General features: G+C 57.5%; 1 protein-coding gene across 14 annotated transcripts in view; it reads right to left on the minus strand.

Annotated features, from left to right (window-relative positions):
* Positions 1-4,573: 4,573 nt before the first annotated feature.
* BCAS3 (BCAS3 microtubule associated cell migration factor) overlaps positions 4,574-27,298 on the minus strand; it is a 607,379-nt gene continuing 584,654 nt past the window's right edge. For 5 of the 14 annotated variants that reach the window (XM_042255339.2, XM_042255336.2, XM_042255342.2 and 2 more), the window contains 2 exons: positions 16,951-17,016; positions 4,574-5,377 (listed from right to left, as the gene is read on the minus strand). In XM_042255339.2, coding sequence (XP_042111273.1) covers positions 5,229-5,377; positions 16,951-17,016 — 215 coding nt within the window. In that variant the 3' untranslated portion in view covers positions 4,574-5,228. Of the gene's footprint in view, positions 5,378-8,551; positions 8,643-16,950; positions 17,017-27,298 lie in introns of all 14 variants that reach the window. The other 9 variants (XM_042255340.2, XM_042255338.2, XM_060395156.1 and 6 more) reach the window with 3 other exon arrangements.

Below are 27,298 nucleotides of genomic sequence, written 5' to 3' on the forward strand. Positions count from 1 at the left end.
CTCTTTAAGAGGCCCCGGGGGGCGCCTCGCGAGCCGCCCGGGGCTGAAGGGGGAGGGAGCGGGAGGGAGCGGCTGGCGCCAGGCGGCCGAGGCTCCACAACAAAGCTCCGGCCCCTGTCACTTCGCATCGGTCGAGCCCCGCAGACGGGCGGGGGACGCGCGCTCAGCCGCGCCCCCCCTCCCCGGCCGTCCAGGGCCCGGGCGTCGGGCGGGCGCGGGCCTCGGGCCTCCCGCGCGTTGCACGCGCTCCGGACCCTCTGCGCCTCCCGCAGCCCGGAAACCGGGCGGGGGCGGCCCGGGCCGGGTGTGGCCGCGGCCCTGAGCCTGGGCGGGCTGCCGTCGGTGCCGGGCCCCTAACCTTCCGCGCGGTCAGAGGCCGCGGCGGGGGTCTTCCCGGGTCTCTCGGGCTGTGTCCCTGGGCGGAGATCCGCCTGGAGTGATGGCCTGGGGGGCACGGGCCTGTGGCAGAGGGGGCACGCGTCCCCGCGGGTAGCGGGGCGCTGGCCTGCGGCGGGCACCGAGTGCGCGGCGCTTTAGGAGTGTGCCCGGGCTGAGCGCGGCTGACGCGCGGGGCCCTGCGCCCGTGACCAGCAGTGCGGTCGCCGCGGGGCGCGCGCATCTTCGCCTTGGCTGGTTGTGTGCGCAGGAAGGAGGGAAGAGGAGGACCGCGTGGCCTCCCATCCCCGTCTCCCCGACCGGACCCGCGCCTTCCGGAGCCTTGGCGCCAGCCTGCCCGGTTCAGTGGCCGGGCCTGGCTCCCCCGCAGTCCCGGGTCTGCCCGGGGTGGGGGCCGCGGCCTCGATGACCCCGGCCCGCAGCGGCCCGGCCTGTCCCGTTCACTTAGACAAATTGCGGCTGACAGGCGCGCAGTCTCTCTGGAGTCGCCGCCCGCCCGTCGCCTCCCTCCCGACCCAATTACCCCGCGCAGGGTCGGGCCAAGTGGCTGGGACCGGGCGGAGGGCGCGGGAGGCGCGACCTCTTCTCCGCCGGTCTTGCGCGAGGCCTGGCGGCGGGGCCCCTTCTTCCGGTCAGGTTCTGGGGATGCCCGGTAGCAGCACGGCCCCTGGGGTCCTGTCCCCAGGCTTCCAGGCTGGCGGGAGGCCCGGGCTGGCAGCTCTGGCGTGGGACAGCCCTGGCCCTCGAGGGTGGTCGCTCCGCGCTTTCGAGGGCAAGCAAGGTCGCAGGGCCCCAACACCCAGGACGCGTCCCTGCCGGACTTTAGGCGACTTCCACAGAGTGTGGGGGACTCCCGTCATCCCGGGAGCTCCTGGGACTACTCTGTGCTCTGGGGTCGAGGTCCCGGGGTCGCAGCGGTCCGCTTGGGACGCAGGGGTTGGTAAAAGTGAGGTGGACCTGCACAGGTGTGAGTTCTCAGGTGTAGGTGTCCAGGATCGTGGCAGAGTGAACAGGCCACGATGCTCCGTGGCTTGAGAGAGGGGGCAAAGCACAGGCAGGACCCCCGCCCCCGCAGGACCAGCCCACCTGCGAGAGAGGGGCGGGGCTGGCCTGAGCGCTCTTGGCAGGTTTTTCATTCACTTTCTGCAGAGACGCTTTGCCGGATTCCCTGGAGCGGCTTCGAGGCAGTTCGTGACAATCGGGTTCCAGCGTCGCCTCACCCGCCCTTCCCTCTCCCTTCCAAAGAGCTACCTGGCCTGTCCCATTAGCCTCTAGGCCTCCAACCAACCTTTTGCTTTTTTGACCTGCAGCTTCCTCTTGGATCTTGGACCTTGTTGCTTGTCTCTGCTGGGTATATTCCTGTCCCCCCATTTTGCAGATGAGCCCAGAGGGGCAGTCATTTACCGGGGGCCACACAGCTACCGGTGGCAGAGCTGAGATGGAACCCATGGACCTTAAAAGAGAGCAAGGCCGCTCCTTAGCAAGTTAGTGATGTCGTTGCTGGCCCAGTACCTACACCTGCACAGGCAAACAGGCAATACTGAGACTCCTGGGCCCCAACCCTCAAGCGGGGCTCTGGGTTCTTCGAATCCAAGATAGTCCAAGATGCTCTTCCCTTTTGCCCCTAGAGTTTCCAGCTCTAGGTCTGCAGGAGGGGGCTGCTTTCTCAGTGACACAGGGACATAGCAGCAGCTTCAAAGCCAGCCAGGGGCCAGGCCTGGATGCTCTTAGGGGTAGGGAATGGGGGAGATGGGGCCAGAGTCTTAGACTGTGTGGGGGCCCAGGACAGGGAGGTCGATGCAGAACAGAGCCCCCTAAGGGAACTGGCCAGGGCACGTGAGGCAGCAGGGAGCAGACAGGGGTCAGCAGATTAGCTGTGTGACTTCTTAACCTGGGACAAGGGCTCAGGCTTCTCATCTGCCAAAATGAGGACCGAACAGTGCTCTCTGGGGTGCCTTCCAGTTTAGGGATTCTCTGATCTGTGAAAATCAGAAAAATCAGCAGCAAGCAACTATTTCCAGTCTCGGACTGGCAGCTGCTTGCTCTGGCCTCGGCTTGCTTGCAGAGTTGACACTAGTGTTGGACACAGGTCGGTGGCCCTGAATTTACCGTGGGGCCACTGGGCCATGGCCCTAGTCAATCCCAGACAGTGCCCTGCCTCCTTGAGCTGCCACCCCAGTTCCCATCAGCCTCCGCGCAAACCATGAAGGTATTTTTTTCCCCTCCATCAAATTGGGAGAAAGTCCATAGTAATTTGCCTGTTGAGTGGGTAGCATTGTAAGAACCAGGGAGGTCACATGGCTTCCTCAAGGTCACCTGGTCAGGCCATAATTAGATGCATGTCCTCCTAGGTGATGCCATCCTGCTGGGGGGGCGGTGGGGGGGGGAGCTGCTGGAGGTGAGGCAGAGATTGCCCTGGGAGTTATCTCTAGAGGACGGGAGGCTGGCTGCTCCAGGGCCAGTGGGCAGTAAGGCCCCCCACCCTGGGGCCCAGTCTCACTTCCAGCTGATTACAGGCTGTGGCAGGGTCTATAACCTCTCCAATTAGCCGGAGGCCAGACCCAAGGCCTCTCTGATAACCCCAGCTCCAGTGGCAGCCGCCATGGGGCCAGCTTATCTGGCCTCTCTTATCCTCCCCCTTCCCCCACATACTCCAAGAGTTGCCCTGGCTGTGAGCAGATGAATAACCAGATTGTCCTGCAAGCTCAGCCGGCAAGTCCAGCCCTACACCCACCGCTTTCCCTGACCGAGGGAGGCCACAGCTGTTTTTTGCACCCCCTGGAGAGAATGGGCTGAGCCAGGGAGGACTCCTGACTCTAGGCTGCCAGTCAGTCCCCTGAGTGGTTGGGGAGCACTCCTGGCTCTCTATCTTTGCTCCGGCGTCTGTGTGCTGGAGGGTGGGTGAGAAAGCTGGACCCTGCCTGGAGCTCTGGACATGGCCCCAAGGAGCCAACCAGTAGGCACAGGCAGGCTGGGGGCACCCCTCTCTCCTGGCCCCCTTTTGACTGAAACACGGCTCTGGAGGGGTGGGGCTGTGCCTGGCATTATCAGTGTGTCCAACTGAGCCAGAAAGGGGAAAGCTGCTGGTTGCTGTCAGCCCCCGCCGGCTGGGCCTCCTTCTGTCTGGGCATGTGATCCTCTGCCCGTGGGTCCCTGGGCAGGAGGGACTGGCTTCAGCCACCCTCTGCAGGGCCGGCCACTCAGCCTGCGGAGCGGAGCGTGGTTTGGGTCCTGTCTTCCCCCACCACGCCCAGCTGGCTCTCCACTGAAGATTAAATCTGTCCTTGGGTGCCAGGGCTGGATGGGGTGCATGTGAGCAGGGCCGGGGCCCCAGGGCTGCCCTGCTCTGGGTGGACGGCTGGAAGGCAAGGCCTGCCTGTTTGTGAACTCACCTCTTCTGTGGGTTTTGCATTAAACTTCACCCCAAAGCACGCCTGGCTCAGTGGTTTCCTTCAGTACCCCCAGGCCTCTCCAGGGTCTCCGGGGAGGCAGGATGGGGACTCGCACCCATTTCCTTCCCACTCAGCACCCTCTCTTCGCTACCCCCCCTGCGCTTGTCTCCTTCCTGCCCATCACCTTAGGTCCAGAACTGGGAGTGGGGAGGGGACCGCATCCAGAACCTGTTATCCAAGGTTCTGCCCATTCTTCACCTTCTGAGTTTGCAAAGAGAGGTATGGGACTTCCCTGATGGTCCAGAAGACTCCCAGCTTCCAATGCCAGGGGTGTGGGTTTGATCCCTGGTTGGGGAACTCAATCTCACAAGCCTCGGGGGTGCAGCCAAAGAAAAATTTAAAAATTAAGAAAAAAGAGATATATGCTTTAGAAGAGGTAATGACAGGGAGCCTGTCCCAAAGAGAAGGCCAGAGTCTTCATCAGGCTCTCCTTCCCACGGCAACCCAGCAGCACATTCCAAGGACCTGACTGCCACAGCCAGGGAGGCCCAGGGTGCCCTCCAAAACCCAATGGCTCCGGTGACAGGCAAGAAGGTCAGAGGATGCGTTTGTCAGACGCCACCCAAGTTCTGGAGTAAACATCCTCCTCCACCTTCCTCCTTGCTCCTTGACTCCCCAGCTCCCGCACTCGTCCAGGTGGGGGCGTTGGGCGCAGGGCCATGTGGTCAGGCTCCCAGGACCCTGCTCGGTCCTTGGAGAGAACCCTGACCCCAGCCACTCAGGGATGGACACCAATTGCAGCGTGATTTATTGAACAAGACGTGCACTTTTTGACAGGGCCTCAGAAACCACGGTTTCCTTCACCGAACAGTACAGGATCAGGGTACAAGGGCTTACAGACAAAAAAGACAAATCCTTTCCATGAGCCGAAGGGGGGAGAAAAGAGGAAGGGGAGCTTCTCTTTCCCTCGTCCTCCCCTAATACTCCGGGCCTCACTTCAGCGCCAGCGGGACGCTGGGCAGTGTGTGCTGAAGCCAGGCCTGGGTCGGGGCTGGCCGCTCGGGGCCAAGATGCCCGCCGAGCCATCCCCGCTCCCCACCCTAGCCACCCCCCACTCCACCCCCAGCAGGAGCTGAGTTAGAAAATACAAAAGCGGTCCGAGGCGGGACGTCATGTGCAAATGGAGGCGGGGACGGAGCTTCTGCAGAGTCTCGGCCGTGGCCTGCCCCACGACGGGGGCAGAGGTCAGCGCGGGCAGAGGTGCTTTGGAGAAGGGTCTCTTCTCGATCCAGGAGGCTGGGCGGCTGTCGTCACGAAGCTTGGGAAAGGTGGTGGGTTCAAAGAGGAGCGGAGTCTGAAGGGTAGGAGCGGACAGGGGGGCGTCTCCCTCTCCCTCCGGCAGGAGAGTGGGCCGGCCAGCCTGAAGCAGGCTGCTGGGACCTACGGGAAGCTGGTAGGGAAGAGGCTGAGGGGCTGACTCTCGTTGGTGGGCAGCGGAGACCGGTAGCCGTCGAAGTTCCTTGGGATGCTGCCGCTGGTGGAGCCCGAGCTGTTACTCAGAGTCTCGATGCTTCCCTCTCGCTGGAGTTCTGTAAGACAGGAGAGAGGGCCAGGCCAGGTCAGGGGGCGTTCTCAGGGGGTAGGCGGGTGGGTGTGCACTCTGGGCCGGCTGCCTGCCCCGAGGCCAATCTGGGCCCACTGACATCCTTCTACGGTGGGCGGGGCGGGGGGGAAGTGCCCAGGGAGAAGCCCGCTTGGCTGGCAGGCTCCCGTCGTCTCCTCAGCATGTGAACCCCGTTAGCCAGGAGCATGGCTGCCCTGATGATACATCTGGACCACACTGCCACTCGTAGGGCACGTGCCCAGGCCTGGTGCAGACTCGTGCTCAGCCAGCTTGCTTCCCAAGTCCGTGAGGCTCCTGTTCTGGAGCTCCTGGTCTGGCAGGAGGCAAGAAGCCGGGAGGCAGGAAGGACCGAGGTGTCCCCGTCTGGTCTGTCTGCCCCTCGCCTCCCCCACCAGACACCCGGGCTCAGCCACTCACTTGCTCACGCATCCTGACCCACACCATCTGCCTGCCTGCCGGGCCCCTCCTGTGCCCTCCCCCTTCAAGGGGGAGTGCCTGCTTTGAGAGGGGCCTACTTGCCTGGAGTGCCTCCCTTCCCCTTCCTCTGGGCTCCCACGTGTCCTGGAGACCCCTCTGGAAGGGACGTGCTCAGGGTCCACCCGGGAGTCAGGTCAGGAGGCTCCCAGCCCCTCCCCTGGCGTCTGTAAGCCAGGCTACCATCTTGGAGATGGCACCTGGCTCCATCTCCTTCCACTATGGGCACCTTCCTCAACTGCCCTGCCATCTCTTGACCCAAGACAGGTACTGGGGTGGGTGGGCTGGGAACAGACTTCCCAGCATGCTGAGTGCAAGGCAGAAAGAATTACTTCTTGGCTTTCTGAGAGTGGTCAGTTCCTATCCCCTTTCCCTCACAGTGAGATGTGGGCATACATATCCCTTGGCAAACTCTGGGCCTCAAGCCAAGATGAGGCACCTGCGGTTTCTCCTTCCCCAAGGTACACCTGCCTGGGACAGAGTGGGAGGGGGTCTTGCCTGTCCACCCTGGACACCCAGGCTCTCAAACCAGTCATTTGAGATAGCAAACGAGTGCGCTCAAACGTGACACGTGTCTGGTCTCTTGTGCCTGCAGCCCGTGCCCAGGCCCCTTGTCACCCTCCACGCGCAGCACAGCTGGCTTTGGTTAGGGGATGGGTCATGGCCTTCACTCCTGGGCTGGCCACCACTGGCCAGCGAGGAAGTGACCACTGACCCCCACTCCCCGTGGGTGAACCCTGAAGCATGCTGGTGGCCCAGCAGCAGCAGCAGCAGCCACAGAGTGGGTCGGGGGCATCTGTGCTGGCCTCCTTCAGATGCCTCCCGGTTCCAGTGTGAGGCGTGAGGCACCAGCTGTGTCTGGGGCCCTGGCTGGAAGGGTGTAACTGCAAACCAGAGCCTCTCAGCAGGTGGGGGCCGTGGACATGGGCTGCAGGCCTGGCGATGGGCCCTGACTGCCAGGAGGCACCGGCTGCCCTGTTGGGCCTGACCCTGAGAGTTAAGTCAAGTCATCCAGATACTGCTGGAAAACCCAGACCCCCGCGTGGGCTCTCTCCTTCTCCACTCAGCCTCTAGCCTCCCCCTCATTTGGGGCCCGTTGTGCCAAGAGGGACAGGTCAGGAAAGCAGGGAGCAGACCCCCAGTTTTCTACACGGAAGCTTAGCACTCCAGGAAAGCTCTCCCCATCCCCTTGGTTTCCCACGAGCGCAGCCAGGAGGCCCTGGTCCCGGTGCCGGCCGTCCCGGCGCTAGGGGGCGCCGACAGCAGGCCGGGAGGGAGAGAGGAGGCGAGGCCCCAGCAGGGCAGTAAGGGATGCCGGGCCTCAGGACTCCAGGCCTCGAAGAGAGCCCAGGACGAAGGGGCAGAAGAGGCAGCAGCCCGGGGCAGGCCCAGCGTTCCTGATGCAAAGTGCAGGCGCGTCCATACCGCCCCGGAAGCCGAGGCGCAGGGAGCCTGGGACCAAGCGGGGGACTCCCACTGCCCCGACACAGGCCTGCAGCCACCTCCCAGCAGCGCAGGGACCCCGGCCCGCGAGTCCGCACGGCCGCCTCGTACCCCATCCTGTGAGAGTGCGGGGACAGGTGCCACAGGGATTTCAAGATGACTCTGGGGCTCCTGGGGCCAGGGAGAGCCTGCGCTGTCTTGCTCATGTTTTCTTTTCACCAGCGAAGTCTTGGGTGAGATGGAGGTGGCCCCGGCCTCCCAGGTGACCAGGCTCCGCTGGACTCATGTCCCAGGTGTCTCCCCTGGCCTTGTCCCTCCTCTCATTGCCTGTGGCTGCTGCCCACCAGATAACTCCCAAAGCTCCCTACTGGTCTCCGGACCCCCAGAGCCCCCGTCTCCAAGCCACCACATCCCAAAGCCAGAGCGTTCTGCCGGCAGCATGAACCTCATCTTGCCTTTCCTCTGCTTAAAACCTTCACCGTCTACTAAGGGTCCTTAGGATGAGGTCTCTCAACGCCTCACCTCTATCAAACTGCCTTCCGGGACCTGCTCCTCTCCAAGACCTCACCTCACTAAAGTGGATTTGAGGAATCCAGATAATGAGCTTGGGCAGTCTGGGGGCCTCGTGAGGCTGCTCCAGGCCTCTGGGTGTGTGCTCATCTGGGGAAAAGCCCTTCCCAGGCTCCTGTGGCCCCCAGGACACCGACTTATCTTTGAAGCTTAGCATGCCTGCGAGCCTGTGCTGTCTCCCTGGTAGCATGGCCAGGCCCCACCACACTCTGTACTGACTCCTGCCCGGGGCCCCCCGGCACGCTGGGCATCGTCTGCTCACATGTGTCACCATTCATGTTGGGGGAGTCCCTTGGAGGCCGGCTCTGTGCTTGATTCCCTAGTGCCAACCACAGGGCCTACAAAATAGTTGGTGTTCAAAAAGCAGTTCTTGAGTGAATGAGTGGATGAATGAGAGTGAGTGAGGAGGGAAAGGGGTGGGTCATTGCTTCTGCAGCTCGGCTGCCAGTGTAAGAACCCAGGGCCCGGGTGCTCCTGGGCCGTTGCCTACATGCCCTGGTCAAACCCCTTGCTCTCTGCTCCCTGAGATAGGACTGTGTGAGTGTGCGAAGCAGATGTGGATGTGGAGGAGGGGTGCACACGCGGCCCCCCGCAGGCCACCCAGCCGCCCAGCCCTTTGGAGCAAGCGGCGAACGGAAGTGTGCAGCCTTACCTTCCTCCATCCCGAACACACGCTTTGTTACTGTTGGGTTGTTCGCGGGCGCTGGGCAGTTGGCATTGTTTTTTTTTTCCTTTTTTTTTCCCTTTTGAAAAGAAAAGCATTGAGGAACCTTTTGGGAAAAGATCCGGACAATGATGGAGTACACTGATGTCGGCAAGCAGGAGGCGAGGGCACCAGGAGGTGTGGGGAGCTCACGCCGGGAGGAGGGTAAGCTGGCAGCAGAGTTCTGCAGTGACATGCACGTGTGGGGGGCTGGGGACCAGTCTTGGGGGCCCTGGAGATGGAACTGTTGTGGCAGAGCCGAGACCTCCTTTGTCAAGGGGGCGACGTGGGGGGAGAGGGTCCGTCCCCCGAGCAGGAGGAGCAGCTGTGGGGAGAGGAGAGGCGGGCCTGCCGCCCCATGCAGTGCCCGTGCAGGTGGGACGCAGGAGAGAACAGGAGGCAGAGAAAGCCTGCGGTTTCCAGGGATGCCTCCGTGTGATCTGACTCAGTGGTCCAGCTCGGGCCACCGCCCTCCTCCCCCCAATTCCAAGACCCCCGGGTCTGAACGGCAGCCGTGCAGCTGCACTGGATTTGTGAGGAAAGCCCACCAGCAACCTGCCAGGGCTGCAAGGGAGAGCGAGCTGGGGGCCTCCCCACTCAACACAAGTATGTGGATTCTGGGTGGTGGAAAGAGCCCGCTCTTACAGAGGCTGCTCTCCAGGCCCCTCAAATAACGGACTGCACTCGGACGGAAAATCTTACTGTGACCTCATGTTCCCCAGCGCCTCTGTGCGCCTGAGGGGGTGGGTGCTGGTCTCCCCATTTTGCAGGCAGCTAAACCAAAGAGCAGGAAGCCACTGGCTCTGGGTACACAACCCCTCGAGAAAGAACTGGACTGATGGAGACGTGACAACTCCAGGCATCACTCTGACTAGTCCCAATACCCTCCACTGGCTGCGTCCACCCACTCGCTGCTGGCTCTTTTTGGAAAATGGGGCCTGCCACCCAAGCTGCCCTTTGAGGTCATGGGTGGGACGAGGTAAGCCACAGGGGGTAAGGGGTGATGGAATGAGCAGCAGCTCCAAAGAAGAAGCCTCAGCTCTCATGAAATAAGCAAAGGACCGAGAAAGCTCAGTTCTCACGCCACCCTCACTCTATATGGAGCCTGGCAAATTTCAAAGGTCTTGGGGGGCGGGGCGCAAACAGGTGGCTGGCCTTGTCAGGGAGAAGCGACCCTGGTTCCCTGGGTGTGTATGCCAAGGGAGACCCAGGGGGAATGGAAGGAGGCAGGAGCCTGGCTGCCCGCAAACGCTGCCCCCCTCTTGGGGTGGGCCGTGCAGATGAGGGACATGAGGGAGATGGTCTGTCCTGGCCCCTCGACTCTCATCGGGAGACTGCGGCCCCTCGGCCAAGGCAGGGGCAGTGGAGACCGGCTCCTGGGAGATCTGGGTGGATGCTGATGGCCAGGGCTGGCTCCACCTGGGGAGAGGCAGAGGATGAGCCAGGAAGCGGGGACACAGCCCCGGAGACGGCACGGGGGGTGGGGCATGAGGAAGCCCCTCCCTCTGGAGTGCTGGTCCCCGAAGAAGCTGCTTCACCCTGGAGGGCCTTCTTCCCTGGGCCTATCCTCTCCCCAGTATATAACCCTTCACTCCCTCGAGGCCACTCTACGCCTGGCAAGGCAGGGACTTTTGGGGACACCCTGGATGCAGGTCTCTCTAAAGCAACAGTCACTTTCCTAAGCATGTGGTCTTGGTTCCCCCAACCCCGGGGAGGCATGAAACCCTGAGGACACAGGGTCTCTGTGAGTTTCAGGGAGAGCTGGGGTGCCCAGGAAGGCAGGGGACCCGGGGGGGGGTGTCAGGTGTGACGCACTACCTTGGGCTTGGCCTTCGGGCCTCTTCCAGGCCAGATGGCAGTGGGGGTGGCTGGAAAATCAGAGCCCCCAGGGAAGCCCCGGTCTCTGGACTCAGAGGGAGGCCTGTTTCGGGGACCAGTGAGGGCAGTGCTGTGCTTTGGGGAGGAGGGTCCCTGGGCCCCCTGGTTCAGCCCCCAGGGCCCCCTGGCACTTCTCTTACCACGAAAGGAGCAGCGTTTGCTGCGGGGCCCCTCTGGTGTGCTCAGAGGCTCCAGCCGGCCCAGCTCTGCATGCTCGGCCTCGCGATGCTGCTCATTAAAGGGATTAGCAGAGCACTTTTATTGGGCCCGGCTGCAGCCACACACCCCATTCCCAAGCTAACCTCCCGGGCAGCCTGCGGGGAGCAGGATGAGGCCTCATGGCGGAGTCTCAGGCAGCACTGGCCACAGGCTTCCAGCAGAGAGAAGGGAGGGGTCCCCCACCCCGCCCCTCAGCCTCAAGGCCCAGGTTGGGGAGGCAGATGAGGCGAGTGGTTCAGAGAGCCGGCTCTGGGCCCTGCGACCTGGGAGACTTTAGGCAAGGTCCTCAACCCCTGTGCCTCAGTTTCCCAAACAGGAGGCTAGCAAGGTCTGTTTCATGGTGCGCTTGTGGAATTAAATAATGCATGCAGAGTGCATCACAAAGTGCTTAAAGCTTCCAGTCAGCAAATGTGAGTTTCTCCCATTGCTGCAATCGTATTAGTGATTGTGATTACCCGCAAGACCTTGCTGGGGGTGCCCTCTGGCTGCCCTCCCCCGGCAGGTGTCCCTGCCATCCAGACCCTCACCCCCACCCCTTCCCCACTGGAACCCTGGGAGAGTCTTTCTTTTTAATCAAGAAATGGCCTGAAGAGGAAGATGGCAGATATGTGTTTACAGCTTTTCATTTCCCTCCTTGCCTCTTTGGAAGTACCCTCTTCCAAGCTGGAAAATAAATTTCCAACCCTGTTGACGTGCATTGATTTTTCCCTCCTGCGTGCACCTCCCAGTTCTCCCGTCAGCAGGACCTGTGGTTAAGCCCCCTTCCTGGGCTGGGCTCAGTGGTACCTCTGAGGAGCGATGGGGGGTGGTGCAGGCAGAGCACAGAGCAGCCAGCCAAACTGCCCCATCCTGCCCAGTGCCTAGCTCAGAGGAGGTCTGCAAACAGAAATAATCTGGGTTCCTTTCCATGGTGAGGGGTCTTGGCTGGGGGCAGGGGGAGGGATCCTCTGACCCAGATCTTCAGCATCTTTCCTGCAGCCCCCTGGGATATACAGGGAGAAGACCAGGGGACCACAGGATGGCTTTGAGCTCAACAAATGGTTCTAAATGGGCTCTGCCCCAAGCAATGGACATTATCCACAGGGGGCCTTCCAATGAGGGCCTGGGACCAGCTGTGCAGACGCAGAGACAGAGGTGCAGAGGACGGGGGCGGTGGCTGCCCGCCTCCTGCAGGGCTCAGCTTCCCGTGCAGGAAGAACCCAAAGAGATGGTCTGGATGCCAACAAGGGGGTGGTCCTGGCGGACGTGGCTCTGGGCTGCTTGTCTCACACCAGCCCTGGGCCTGGAAACTACTGTCCTCTCTTCCAGAGTGTCACTTGGGGAGGTGAGGGGGTCTCTTCAGGGAGAAAGAGGGGGGAGTCGGCTGAGATCGCTTCCTGAAACTCGGACAGCTCTGTCCACACTGTGGGTGAAGCTGGCCTCAGCCCCAGGGCATTTTTCAGGTGGTTCAAAGGGCAGCAGTTAAAGAGGAGGTGACCTGCAGGGGAGCCCTGATTTTCTTCCCACTCGGACACACCCACCGTGGTTCCTCCTGCCCCCTCGGCCCTCCAGGGTTGCACCCTCAGGCACCCCCACCAGGCTGCAGAGGTGCCAGCTGACCAGGGACCCGCTTCTGTACCCACACCAGGTCTTGGGGGCTGGGTGGGGCTGAGAAGGTATCCTCTCTCTCCTCCAGCAAGGAGTTTCTGCTCCCCTCCCAGGCTTGCTTGTGGAAGGAAGGAGGGCAGTTTCCCACAGTTGAGGGGCTGAGGATGAAAAGGCCCTTCCACGTTCAGATAAGGGGAACCCTGATCTGGTCGACGGAATAAAGGAGTGGATAAAAAGATGGCTAACAATGGCCTGGGACTCTCCCAGGCTCCACACCTGTGTCTGAGCTCTGAGGCTGCCTACTTCCGGGCCTCTCACCGCACACTCAGCCTGGGGTCCCTGAGAGCTTGTGCCCCCAGCCCCTGAGTCCTGTAGCCAGTGAGCAGACACACGCCTTCCTTCCCGACAGGAGTCTCTTCCAACCTAAGTGCTCCTGCAAACCTGCTTTCTTATCTCCCTGCCCAGCTCTTTTTTCCTGGCTGTCCCGCAGGTACTGAGACCCAGAACATCACAGGATGAGGCCAAGGTCACATGGCCTGCCTTGCCCCTACCCCCTTCCCTTCCCCAGCTCCAGACGTTCAGGGCAAATACTTGCTGCTCTCGCCTTGGGTCCCTTGAATTGTTTCCCTCGGCCACTGGGGCCACGCGTGGGTGCCTAATAACCTCAGGGTTTGGGGGAGACTTGGGGCCTAAGGGAGACCCCAGTCCTTCTGGTCATCCACTGGCCCCTCCCCCGGAAGATGAAAGTCATGAGCAATACCTGGAAAGGATGGCTAAGGAGACCATCAGGTGGAGAGCCCTCTCTGCGTCTGGAGGAAAAGACACAGCCCCTTCCTTCCCTCCAGGAGGATAGGTCCTCAGGGCTCTGGAAAAATCCTACTCAGAGCAGGCCAGTCTGGCATTAATACGCGAGGCAGGGACAGAGAGGCAGGCTAGATCCTGGAGCTCCTGGTGGGCCCGGTGGGGATGACACAAGAGGCGCATGCCGGAATGCCGGGGAAGAAGTAATCAAAGAGGGAAAAAGAAGAGGGGAGGGAGGCATGAAGAATGAGGAAGGGTCAGTGTTCAAAAGGCGTCCTCCACCTGCAGCTGAGTGTGTGTGTGCATGTGTGTGTGTGTGTGTGTGCATGTGTGTGCATGCGGGCACGTGTGTGCGCGTGTGTGCATGCATGCGGGCATGCGTGTGTGCTGGGGTGGGGCAGGGAGCACAGCATCTGAGTTCCAGGCAGAGCAGCTCCCTGCCCAGCCTTAGACAGGGGGTTACCCAGGAGGTGGGCTGGGGTCTGGGGGTTGCAGCCTTTCCCTGAGGCCCCTCCCACCACAGCCATGACGTAGCACCAACTCCAGGCAGGGAGAGACCCACTCCCAAAAGCCCCACGTGACCCAGGCCCTCTCCAGGCTTAAGGGCAGGAGGGCAGGACCCCCCATCCCGGCCGCCCAACAGCACCCCATGCGCGGGGACCCTCTCAGGGCCACCACATCAGTCTAACTGTAAATCCAGACCCAGGCAGAGTGAGTCCTGTCATGGAGTATTACACATGGGGCCAGCACGGGCGGAGCCGATCTGGCTCATGATCCCGGTTTTGAGTGATGTGATAACTCTGGCTGGAACGTGCTTGAGGTCAGCCTGATGGAGAAGCGGCCTGGAGCCGACCCTGAACTAGCCCTAAACCCCGCCCTGCCGCAGACGTGCTCAACGACCTGGGCAAGTCCCCACACCCCTTCTCCGCTTTACCACCTGTCAGGCAGGAGGGCAGCGGCTGCCCTGGTGATCTCACAGGCCGTGTGAGGCTCTGAAGAGAGGAGGATGTGAAGGTGCTTCGAGAAGCAGGATAAGCCCTGAGGGCATGGCAGAGACTCTCACTGCAGTGGGGTCCTGGCTAGAGAGCTGGGGGTGCCGTCTCTGAGGCCCCTGGAGAACCGGTCCTCACCCAGGATGGCCCAAACCGCCCCCTCCAGCCCCAGGCCAGCAGCACGGCCCAGGGGCAGAGCCTCGGCAGATGGCACCTGAGACAGACGTGGCGGGGTGGAGGGGGGCATAGAGCTAAGGGATGCCTGGCCAGGCTCTGGGAACAGCCTCCTCTGCACAAGCCTGCACGTGGCGCCCCGCGAACAGGCTGCTCAGCACGGCTCCGGGGAGGACACGGGCTCCCAGCGAGGAAACTGTCCCAGCGAACCAGGTGTCCAGCAGCCAGCCTCAACCTGCCCTGCCTCCTCAAGTGAGGTCTTCTCAAGACCCTCTCTGGGGCTGTGAGATGGCGCAGTGTGGCTTGCAGATGGCAGGGGAGACGCTGCTCCCCAAACGTGGCTGGCCTGATGGGCTCAAGCCACATCTGGTTCCCATTCAAATGTCCAAACGTAATTAAATTCTCTCCGACGCAGCGGAAGAGTTTGGTAAGATGTGGCTTTCCCCCTTCCACCGGGGTTAAGAAATCACTGTCTCGCACTCCGGTGGCTGACCGGCACTCCTCTCGGCCGCTGATCCCTCCTGCTCCACCAAGGAAGGGCCTGTGCTCGGCTCTGTTTTCTCGGGCTGAAGGGGCCGGGGCCCTCCCCGCAAGGAAGAACAGCCGAAGCCAGAGGTCCTGCGGGCTTCGTCGGGGCGGGGAGGCGAGCCACCCTGGGCAGACAGCTGTGGGACCCAGGCTCACCCTGGGGACACACCAGTGTCTGGATGTGCGGGGTCTTGTGACACCCTGCCGAGGGATTCCCTCTCTGTAGCTCCTCACAGCAGGATGCGTGTGCATCTCTAGCCTGCCTCTGTGGGCAATGCAGCCTCCCCCAGTCAGGCCCAGGGTTGAGGGGCGGCTGCCCACCTCCCATGCACGGAGGAGGGTTGCAGACAGCCAGGGGCAGCCCGGGAGCCTGCCTGAGGGACCCCCGGGGCCGCCACGTCACAGGGGCTTGCTGGTTGCCTCTGGCCTGTCAGAGCCCCAAACAGGTTAAGGGGCAGCTGGGTCTAAGGTGCCGGGCCTCGGTGGGATGGAGGGCGGTCCCTTCCACGACGTGGAGGTCCACTCACCCGAGGCGCTGGTGCCTCTTCTGGCCTTCTATTCAGCCCCTGCCTGAATTCAAGCACAGTTCCCTGGGCGGGTTTGCCTTTTCCAGCTTCCCTTCCCAACTGAGCACCTTCAGTATACGGCTTCTTTTTACTTAGGGATTTATGGCTTTCACGGTAATGGGTTCCATTCTACTTCTCTATGGCTATTTTCCTAATCACTGTGGTATAGGCTTTATGAGACTTTTTTTTAAATATAAAATAAGTCGGGGTATTATTATTTTTGAAACGATCTGTCCTGCGAGTTAATGACTTCAAGAGGGTGTAGATGCTCCCCAGAGACAAACGGGGGCTGGGAAGGGGATAACTCTGGTGGGGGTAATCGAGAATCTTCCAGATTCAAGAGAGGTCCCTTGATGACTCTAGGCCAGGTTGCTCACTGACACCCCTGTCTGAGCTCTAAGACCACTTTTAGGCTCACAAGGCATTTCCACACCAAAGACCACTCACCCTGGGCCCAGCACACACAGCAATCCCAGTACTGCTGACCTGGCTCTAAATAGGAAGAATTTTGTATATCTGGTTCCAAATGGTTAACGGTTAGTAATGGATTTAATTTAATTTCTGGGTGGCATGACCGCCAAGGCCATGTGTCTGGTGCCTTCATATCAGTGAAGGTTTTAAGGAAATAAACCCAGTTCATGGATCAGTCATCCTAGGCCAAGCCTAGCCAAGACACTGGCGCTGGGGTCAAGGTCTCTGTGGCCCCCGTTAGGGTCCCGGCCTAGGATCCTGAACCCACAGTCATGAGTCTCAATTAATCGCCGTGGCGCCGCCCGCTGCAGAGGAGAAGGTGAGCAGACGCTGCGTTAGCCTTTGTGCTCTGCACACAGACTGCCTGCTGGTGCCGGGGCTCTATTCATTATTCAATTCAGCTCGCTCAGACGAGCTTTTCCATTTGCTCCTCCAGGAGGAATAACAAATCTAGAAATGCAATTCCACTTTGCTGTATTAAGATATTGATTTGCCTGTCGAGTGGAAGTGCATTTGTTCCGTCACCCCCCCTCCTGTGGGCAGGAAGGGGTTAACCAAATGTTTATCACAAGGCTGGCTTCAGAGTTGAAAGTAATGTGATCAGTAATGAATTTTGTGTTACATTAGGTTGTATAAATGGACAGACAAGCGCAGACAACAAGTGGCCAGGAGTCGGGGCTAATCTAATGATGTAAAAATAGAGACAGCACCAATTATACTAGGGGCCAGCTCCAGGCTCCTGCAGGGACTGCAAATGAATAGGTACAAATCAAATTACTCACTAATAGACGCACTACAAGAGGGGCAGTCAATGGTAAATGCATTAGAGCCTAGTGACCTCTCTGCTCTGCACTGCAGAATCCGAAAATTTGACTTCCATCTTAAAAGTGGGGGGCGGGGAATGAGCTTCTCAAAGAAACTCTTGTTGGGGGAACAAGAGTGACTACTCCCCACCCCAAACCAGGCCACGGTCAGAAGGTACCCCCCGTCTGAGTCGACCTCCTTCCCTCGCTCCGATGCCTCCCAAAGCCTGAGCACCAGGGGGTGGTGGGGTGGTGGTGACCTCTGGAGGGGACAAAAAGGGACCAGGGGATGAAGCCCTGCACGTAGGCAAAGACAGGAAGTTACATACCAACACACTTCACAGCCACGTGTCTCTCAGGGGTGGTGGTTTTTACTGCTACGTCAAGGGCTGTGTCTGTATCGAAAATAAAATATTTCTTTAAAGAGGATTGCAACACGGACCCTGCAGGGAGCAGCCGGTGCCGAGATCAGGGGAGGAGAGATGCGAATCTGGTCTGGCCACTGGGAGCTGCGTGGGATGCTTGCGGTCTGTTCTGAGGTGCGGCGCGTGCAGAGCTTCATTTATTTCCCACCAGCCCAAGCTGCTCTGTCCTCACCCCTCTGCTCCTCCTCCCAGTCCCGCCAACTTTCCTGCCTGGGGATAGAGGCAGGGAAGGCTGTGGAGGTCCCGCCAGCGCGTGGGCAGCCCCTCAGGTTTTCTTCCTTCTGTCAGGCTCTAAGAATGGAGAGACCAGGCCTGAAGTTCCAACCTGCTGGGCAGGGCGAGGGGCTGCTCAGAGAAGCCTTCTGACGTGCCCCAACGCATGAACCATATGCTTCTGTTCAGCTCCCAGTGGCTTGGGGAGGCATCGAGTATGAAACCAAAGACCCTCCAAGCGGTCGTCCAAGGACCCGGCCCATGCCCGAATGGAAGCGGGGGCCCTGGTAGGCCTGGCCCCACCTGCTCCCCCGTCTAACTGAGCCCTAAGGCCAGCCCCAGTCACACACATCGAAGTGGAGAGTGCACACTGGTCCTGGCCAACTGGAGATGAAGGGAACAGGCCAGGAAGATGAGGCCCGGCCCCCAGCCGGGGCAGGGACAGGCACGCAATGGGAAAAAAGCATCCTGAACAAATGAAGCAACAGGATGTCAATTCTCCGCAAACTCAATTAAGCACATGGAGGGGTGGGATTGCAAGCTCTCGGGCTACAATAAATAAAACACATGTGAGGGGGTCGGGGGGAGTCTGGGAAGCCTGGGGCTGGGAGATTCTGCCAACATATCTTAGAATGCCTTCTGGAGTGGGCCTGAAGGTGTCTGGCTGCGGGGTGGCGGGGTGCAGGGGTGGGGTTCAGAGAAAAGTGAGCAGGAAAACAATCACCCAGTGTCAGAGAGTAGACAGCTGACTCTGGTGTGGGTGCTCGGAAACGCCTCCTTCTGTTAAACCCAATCTGATGGGCATGGCTTGGCCTTCTCAGTACAGGCCTCTCTTCTGCTTTAAGAACTCAGGCTCTGGCTTCCTAAGGGGTCAGAGGGCCATTTCCAAAGTTTATTGTCTGTGTGTCTGTCTTTCCTCTGTCACCAGCCATCCCACTTCGGGGGTGGTCCAAACACCTCAGACCATCTTCTGAGGCAGAAGGGCAGAGGTAGGGGCCGAAGGGAAAGATGGGTATTTAACCATCCATGACTGTATTCAACTTTGTTCAGATCTTACACCTCGCAGAAAGGTCAATGGTTAAAGATGAATTCTCTGGCAGAAGAGGAGGAACAGAGAGAAAGCCTCCCTTTTGTTAACCATTTACCTGTGTTCATGTCTTCAGAGAAGGGCCCTTATCTGGGGGGTCCAGTGGCCCTTCTCCACCCTTTGTCCAAGCCTGTCCATTTCCCACAGGAATTGCTGCTTCCCTGTTGAGGCAACGCCTGGAAAGGGGACTCTGAAGATTCACCTGTGAGGTCACGGGGGCACTTCCTCCTTATAGATAGGAATCAGTGTGCTCTGGTTAAAGAGTTCAGAGTCAACTTTGGGCAACTGAGAAATGAGCAGAGATGCTTCTCAGCCCAAAACTTCTGCGTTATAGCTCTGCCTTTGCCTGGGACTTTCAACAGCCTTAGGGGAGAAGAGAGGGGCGTGGGGGTGGCGGGGGGCAGAGGGAGAGGAGGCGGGGCAGGGGAAGCTGCCTACCTAGAATGGGCCGGGAACCAACAAGTGTGTATTTTAAACACAATCCCTTTTCCCATTGCTTTGACTGGCTTTCATTGACCTCTCAGGAGCCACAAAAGCCCATCCAGTCATTCAGCAAACATTAACTGGAGTTCAACTTGGCTCTGCTCCCAGAGCTGGATGCTGGGCAGGGAAAAGGTTGCTGGATAGAGGTAACAAAGATGAACTGGATTCAGTCCAAGGACCCGGAATTGGGCTAAGACACGCCGGACGGGCAGTCTGGCTGAGGTAGGCGCTGGAAGGACCACCGGAGCTGAGCCTTACCCCAGTGGGCTGGAGAAGGGAATACGCGCTGCTCACTAATGTTAAAGACAGCATGCACGGCCTGTCCTGGACCAAGCCTCCTGTGCACAGGCAATGCAGAAGTTCAGAGAGAGGGGAGATTAGAGCCTGGTCTACAAAGCGGACTGGGTAGGGGGCGAGGGCAGCAGGCCCCTGAACACAGACAGGTCAGCAGGGCTCGCGCTGGGGATGATGGCCGAGGGTGTCAGCATGAACTACGAATGGGGGGTGACTGTGGAGGGGGTGGAGGGGAGAGGCTGGAAAGGTGCGGGAGCCGGAAAGAGACTCTAAAATGTGACGGCAGGAGCCCGGGCGGTCAGCTGCAGGCCCAGGAGGGCGGACAGGGAGAGTGGGCCCTAACATGAGGGCGGCTTCCTTCTCTGAGGCTCCCGTCTCGAGGGTAATGGGCGGAAATGACTCAGGTGACTGGATATTAAGAACCGGAAGTTCTTCCTGGGCATCTCCTTTTGATCCCACAGCTCTGAGTTATGATTTCACAGCAAAGCTTTCATTTTCTCCTCCTTTGTCCATCGTAATAAAGGACATCTACTGAGTGGTGGTGTGACAGGGCGTTGGCACGGGTGGCATGGAGTCTGAGGCGTCGAAGCCGTTTGGGAGGTGGTGCCTTGAGGACAAGACAGGAGGAGACGAGGCCACCGAAGCGCTCAGCATGGGGAATGGCGGCGGCCAGGACGTGAAGGAACAGGAGGCCAATGTTTACTACACTTCGTGGCTTCCCTCTCCCAGGCCTTAGTGAGGAAGAAAGGAGAGAGGGGAAGCTTTCTCTTTCCCTGAGGGCAGGAACTGTGCCCAGGGGCACCCTCAGAGAGCCCGCCTACAAGGGGAGCCCTAGAGAGACAGCACAGGTCTCCAGAGGAGGCAGTGGAGAGGAAGCCCTGAAAGCATTTTGTAAAGACCCTGAAGAAGAAAATCTAGGGCCCAACTAGGTAAAGCAGAGAAGGATCTACGGGACTGGCCAAGTTGCTTGGACGATGGCGCTTGCCGGAGAGTAGGGATGTTTAATAGCTAAGAGAGGGCTCTGTGGTGGCTCCCCGGTGATAGAGCCCGCCTCCCAGTACAGAAGACACGGGTTTGATCCCTGATCCAGGAAGATCCCACGTGCCATGGAGCAACTAAGCCCCTGAGCCACAACTGAGCCCATGCACCCTAGAGCCCGTGCTCTGCAACCAGAGAGTAGCCACTGCTCTCCCCAACTTTTTAGAGAAAAGCCCGCCCGACAACCAAGACCCAGCACAGCCAAAAACACAAATACCCCCAAAATTTAAAAGCTAAGAGAATTAATTCAGCCCCCATGCCTGCAATTATGGTCACGTGATCACATGGCACCTGTGATGGGAGGGGATAGTACGGCTCCTGCCGCCTTAGCAGGAAGAGGTCCCCAAGCCTCAGCAGTGAGGCAGGCAGGAGTTCCAGGCCCGTTGGAGCAGCTAATCCTAGACGAAGGATGCAGGGGCCAGCATGCAGGGTTATGTGTTTTGGGGTGCCTTAGCTGGTCAACTCCAGTACCAATAACTAACACTGGTTGAGAGCTGAATTCCTACAGTCCTGAAATGAAAGCTATTAGCGCACACACACACACACACGCACACACACACACACACACACACACACAGTGCTTTGAGTTATCTTTTGCAAAACATAGGTTGTCAGTGGGTATTTATTAATTCACTTATTGAACACTTCCTGAGATCATTTAAAAACTTCACACTGTTCAAAATGTTCTTTCCACGTTAGGAAGGAAAAAAGGTACTTTTCAAAGTACCTTTACACCTTTTCTAAGAGTAAAGGTAAAGATTTCTGACAGAAATCTTTGGAAGACCTTTAGTTGAAAATAAACTCATAGCCTTTTCGGTTGAGTAATTAATATACATTCAGGAAAACTCAGAGGATTTAGCAGAATAAACTAGAGCATTGGTTTCCAAACTAGATTACAATTCATCAATGTGTTGCAAAATCAATTTAGTGGGTCCAGACTGCATTAAAAAAATGAAATAAAATAATCCTACAGTGCTTTGCCTATACTACTGTTTTCTGAAAGTTCTGACTAAGAAATATTTGAGAGAAAGTATACTTGAGCAAGGAAGTAAGTGTATGGAAGGTAAGAGGTAAAGACTGAGCCCCTGGGGGGTTGTAATCCCCAAGAGTAACTGCTTCTGGACTAGAAGAGTCAGTTAAAGAGATGCTGGACACAGCTCCATGTGCTATTCAGGAGCTCCTTGTCTGTCATTTTATATATAGTAGTATGTATATGTTAATCCCAAACTATGCTCAGTAATCCCAAACCTACAGGGGAAAAGAATCTGAAAAAAAAAAATGTATGTATGTATAACTGAATCACTTTGCTGTAACCGGAAACTACACTGTAATCAATTATATTTCGATTAAAAAAATACTTTAAAGAAAGAGACGCTAGACAGAAAAAGTTGCAGCCTCTTTCCTACCCCGAGAGCTGTGATCAAACAGGAGAATGAAACAGAGTTCCCAGGACTGTGGGAAGCCAGCTCTTGACCGTGACTGCTGACTTAGAGAGCTCCTGAGAGTCACCAGCAGCCAGGGAGGCAGCCTGCGACAGACGCGTGTCAGGAATACTTCAGGCAGCTGATCAGGACCTGTGAATTAGGCCTAAGGGCTTTTGCTATTGGATGTGGGAGAAAGCCAAAAAAATTAAAAAAAAAGACAAGGTTTAGCTAAATAGTGATTGAAAGAGTTAAGGTCTAAAGTGACAATGAAATTAATACGTATCTAGGTGTTTATGAAAATTTTTTGTGTTATATTTTTGCCATTTTTGATTAGTCGCTAAGTTGTGTTTGACTCTTTGCGACCCCATGGACTAGACAGCCTGCCAGGCTCCTCTCCATGGGATTTCCCAGGCAAGGATACTGGAGTGGGTTGCTGTACCCTTCCTCCAGGGGGAATCCTCCTCTGGGGGACCCAGAGATCGAACTCACGTCTCTTAGGTCTCCTGCGTTGGCAGGAGGATTCTTTACGGTTGAGCCACCAGGGAAGCCCAGGTTATATCTTCCCTCAGACACAAAATGACTGGAATAAGTAAATGTTTTGCTTATGGGAAAAAAAAAATCCTATTTTTCTAGAAAAGGCAATATTGAAAGGAATGTCTGCTAAGCGGGAATTAGTCAAGTTATTTTGAGGGGGAGTGATGGAGAGAGGAGGGGGCCGCGGGAGACAGCATTCCAGGCCGAAGGAGAAGTATGTGCAGAGGCCCCGCAGGCAGAGAGAGCACGTGTGCTCAGGGACCCTCCGGGGAGTTGAGTGGGGCTGGGGCTCGCCCAGAGCAGGGACAGGAGCCTGGAGAGAGGGCAGTGGCTGGTCACGAAGGACTTGGTGCGCGACAAGCCGTGAATCCAGGAGAAAGACGAAGCTGAGGGCAGAGCAGTCCAGTGGATAGATACATGGAAACATGGGCGGGGGACTGGACGATGGGCTTGGAGATCAGGAGAGAAAGCCAACCTGGAGGCACTTTGGAAATCATCGGTTTATGGATAGTAACCGAGGCCACGGAAGCGGAGGAGATGGCCCTGGATGGATGGAGGGAGGGGAGAAAGGATTGAGATAGGGCCTTGAGACATGGATTTAAGGCTGACAGAGGAAGAAAACTCAGGGAAAGGATGGAGAAGTAGCTGGAGGCAGAAGAAAACCAGGGGCATGCGGTGAGGCAGGAGCCACAGCGAGATCACTCCAACATCACCGGGCCTGGCTCACCAGGCCAACACTGGGGCAACATGGACACTCAGGGGGGACTCTGGGGAGGATGGGCATTGTGGTTGCACAGCCTGCAGGCAGGGACTGCTCTTCCTCTGGACAGGAGGAAAGGGGGTTTTCAGGGTCTGGGCGCAGGAGGCCAAGGGATTTCGCAAATGCTGACCACTCTCTTCTGAGTGGGAGAGACAAGCTGGTGGGAGTAAGAGATTTGAGGGGAACAGGAAACCTGGAATAGTATCCATCAAGAAGGAAAGAGACCGATTTTAAGCTGGTGGATGGATGGAGCCCAGGTACCACACTGAACAAAGAGCAGACTAATTCATACTCAATAAACAGCAGTAACATGGGAAAGATGATAAAATACAGACTCTCAGAGGACCAGAGACACAAGAGACTCTCTGAGGGAATGAAAACAGGCTGGAAGCCACGGCAGTGAAGCAGGGGCTACAGCGAAACCACTAACATGGAGGTTAGGCGCAGGATCCCAGGCACCCGGCAGTTCCTGCACATCTGCCGCAGGCCAGACACTGTTCTAGGCACTGGTGTCTCCTGTGAGGGATGAGTGCAAACTGAGAATCAGGAAAAGGTGCAGAGAGACTGCCTGGGCTCACTGGGGAGTAGAGACCGCACATTGGCAGAGGGGCACCAACCCATCTGAACAATTCACGACTTTTCTTCAGCCACCTAAGTGTACAAGCAGGGTTGCTTGACCTAAATTTTGCTTTGCTGAATGGGGAGATGTGATGATGTTAGAGAGAAAGCAATTTAGTCAGTTATTTTCAAGCTGGACTTGCAAATCCCACATGTGATCTAATTATTCATAGACTACTTGGTCAGCAGCCAACCTGGAGGCCCGAGCCAACACCTGCCTCCTAGTTAACCATGTTTTAAAATGGATCTTCTCTGACTTTATACGCATGGTGAAAGTGAAAGTGTTAGTCGCTCAGTCGTGTCTGGCTCTTTGTGACTTCACTGTAGCCTGCCAGGCTCCTCTGTCCATGGGATTCTCCAAGCAAGAATACCGGAGTGGGTTGCCATTTCCTTCGCCAGGGGATCTCTCCCAACCAGGGAACAAACCCGGGTCTCCCGCATTCCAGGCGGACTTTGCCGTCTGAGCTACCAGGGAAGCCCCGTGCACAGAGATCTTGTCCAGCTGCAGGTGCTGAGTCAGCAGGGTTTGGTGGGGCCTGAGATTCTGCATTTCTAATCAGCTTCTGGATAGAGATGTTGCTGCTGGTTCGCATACCACTCTTGGAAGAGTACGGTTTTGAAAGGCTTTGCTTTACTTTGGGGGAGAGCTGGTGTGCACTATGGTGCAGCTTACCAGTGGAATGCTGGGGCTGGCTGGCTGTTACACTTTCAGGAATTCTGCTAGATGACTGAGATCGTGTTGACAGCCTGAAACTGGCTGTAATGGGAGCTTCTATGCTATGGAAATGCCCAAATGCTATAAATCAGGACTTTCCTGCTTCCCTTTGTAGAGCTGGCTGTTAAACCCTCACCAGCACATCACTGGCTAAATCTGTACAACAGTGAAACATGGGTACGGCGGGCTTTGGCGTCAGGGGTCATGAAAGCATGTGCCATTCACAGCTTGATAAAGAGGCCACCTGTCCCGGATGTACACTAAACAAAGAACCTGCTGGAGGCATTACAGGGACTGATCGTCTCTGCCACCTCAGAGAGACCAACAGAGGCAGACGCCTGGGTCACCCTATCCTCCACCCAGAGAAGCAGGTTGTGGAAAGAGACAGGGACCAGGAGGCTCCCTTGAGCAACGGGTGACGTGCAGGAAATTCTCAACCACATCACACTGTACTTCCCTGGCTATCCCCGGGCAGCAAGCGGACTCTGCTGGGGGTGGGTCAGCCTGCCCTTTCTAGGACCCACGGCTGCACTGCTAGGCTGATACTTTATCTGGAATTGCGAAATGTGAAGACTCAATCTCAACAAAGGCAGAGGGGAACAGGTTAACTTCCACGATATCTGCTTTACTTAGTGACCTTTAAAATCACGGCAGAGATGGGACTTCCCCAGCGGTCCAGTGATTAAGACTTTGTGTTCTAATGCAGGGGGTGAGGGGTTCAATCCCTGGTCAGGGGGCTGGGATCCCACATATCTCAAGGCCAAACACCAAAACACAGAAGAGAAGCAGTGTTATAACAAATTCAGTAAGGACTTAAAAAATGGCCACGTCAAAAATAAAAAATCTTAAAAAATAAAAAACCAAGACAGAGTTTTATATACATATATAAAACACACACACACACTCACACACATGTCAAAGTAAACCAAATGAATCCCATTTGGTGACAGTTTGGGGAGGAAAATGAAATCCCTCAGCTCTCAAAGGGCGTCTCCTATTTTCTGACCTGTGGGTCAGGCAGTTTTAATTTCCTCTCTCCCTCTCTCTCTTTTTTTAATTTCATGAACCCGCTTAAGGCCACAAAGACTCCTGAATCCCTCAGCTGTCCGGCAGATGAACCGCTGCCAGCTTCTCTCAGGTTACTAATGGTCCGTGCCAGGCTGAAGTTCCCCAGCCCGGCCTGAGCGCGCCTTCCCGTCTGACTGCTGGATGATACGGCCGGGCTCTCCGGGGCTTCCGAGGAAGGCGGCCGGGAGGAGGGCCGACCCTCAGCCGCTCTGGCCCTGGAAGAGTGGCTCCTGGGCATGTGTCCGGTGCCACTGGCCCTGCTGGTGTGAGCGAGGCTGGACGGGGCCCCAGGGTACAGGGGAAAGCTGGGCTGCAAGTGAGGCTCATGAAGGGAAAAGCTTTTCTTCCAGCTTCTGAGCAAAATGGGGTTAGTAAGTGTTAGTCCCTCAGTCGTGTCTGACTCTGTGATTCCATGGACTGTAGCCCGCCAGACTCCTCTGCCCATGGGATTCTCTGGGCAAGAATACTGGAGTGAGTAGTGATTTCCTCCTCCAGGGGATCTTCCCAACCCAGGGATCAAGCCCGGGTCTCTTGCATTGCAGGCGTATTCTTTACCATCTGAGCCACCAGGGAAGCCACATGGCGTTCAAGTCCCCTGATAATGGCTCTGCTCCTCATCTCTGGGTCCAGGTGGGAGAACAATGGTGTGATGAGCTGCCGTTCACAAGTCAGAGGATTTTACAAGGAGGGCTGAGAGGTGGTGTGCCTGTGTGTGTGTGAGTCAAGGGTAGAACATGGTTGGTTGCAGCTTCCAAGGCCTGCATCTTCCTTTCCAGGGAAGAAGGAGGCATGGAGAGGGGGTCGGGGGGTTGGTCCTCAGAGACGGCGGTCTCCCGTGGCTGGATAAGGCTCCTCTCCATCTCTAGCCAACTCCTTCTCTTGCATCTATTCTGTTCGTTTGCCAATTATCACACGAGCGCTATGGGCAGGCATGAAGCTAATGCTGTGGAGGTAGAGTTGAGGACAATATGTCTCTATCCTCTTAGGACAGAAACAGAGGAACTGAATGGAATGGGAAAGAAGAGAGGGAAAACTTAACCACTAAACCCAAAGATCTAAAAGACCGAGAGGTTCCACAGGGAATTGGGATTGCATGATAATGTCAGGCATTCCGAGTTCTGCCAAAAATGCTTTGACTCTCAGTCTTGCTGGTCCTACTTCCTGCCCCAGATGTGTCTGTTTCTCCTCCCTGGGATCCTCTCTCCAAGGAGGCGCATGGAGCGGGAATGAACAGTTCACGGTAAAGGACAACAGGCTTGAGAGGACTCAGGCAGGCAAGAGCAGGAAGACCTGCAGCCAGGATCTGAGGATCTGTGCTCCATCCCCTGGTGACCTCAGAACACCAAGAAGATGCCTGTTGGGTGGTCCTCCTTGGACATAAACGCTGAGCTAGAGCCCTCACTAACAGCACAGATGTCCAGGAGGAGCTTTAGGAAAAAGGAGAGGCAGGCTGTACTGTAATTCTGTAGAGATGGAGGGGTTATGGCCTTTCCTAAGTGTGTGTGTGTGTGTATGTGTGTGTGTGCTTATAGCTGCTTGCCTGGGGCAGGGCGCACCCAATCATCCAAGGATGCAAGAAACTGCCCTAGCCCCCAACTGCTGGACTCACTGGCAGACAACAGTACCAAGGCCAAAGGCAGCATAAGAAAAAGCTGTCTGGCGGGGGTGGGGGCGGTGGTCACACCAACCCTGCCTGCTTCATCCTTGCCCCTCGGGCTTGCAGGACCCACTGACACTCGCCAATCTGTAAAGCCTGCAGCAGGACAGAGGAAGGTGTGCTGCCTCAGTGTTCGTCGCCCAAGGGCTGCTGAAACCTTAGTGGGCAAGGCGGTCCCTTTCCCTGGAGAAGGCTGTCCTTCAGGCACTGCCTGTACAACACAGTGGTGGAACCACAGCAAGTCTGTAGGCAGCAGTCCATGGAGCAGGGGTCGGTTCCATGGGAACTCCCCTCTGCACCGGGTTTCTCAATACCAGAAGCTTCCAGAATGGATGGCAACCAGAATGTTAACTAGAGAAAC

The sequence above is a fragment of the Ovis aries genome, chromosome 11 (assembly GCF_016772045.2).
Source record: "Ovis aries strain OAR_USU_Benz2616 breed Rambouillet chromosome 11, ARS-UI_Ramb_v3.0, whole genome shotgun sequence".
Lineage (NCBI taxonomy): Eukaryota > Metazoa > Chordata > Mammalia > Artiodactyla > Bovidae > Ovis > Ovis aries.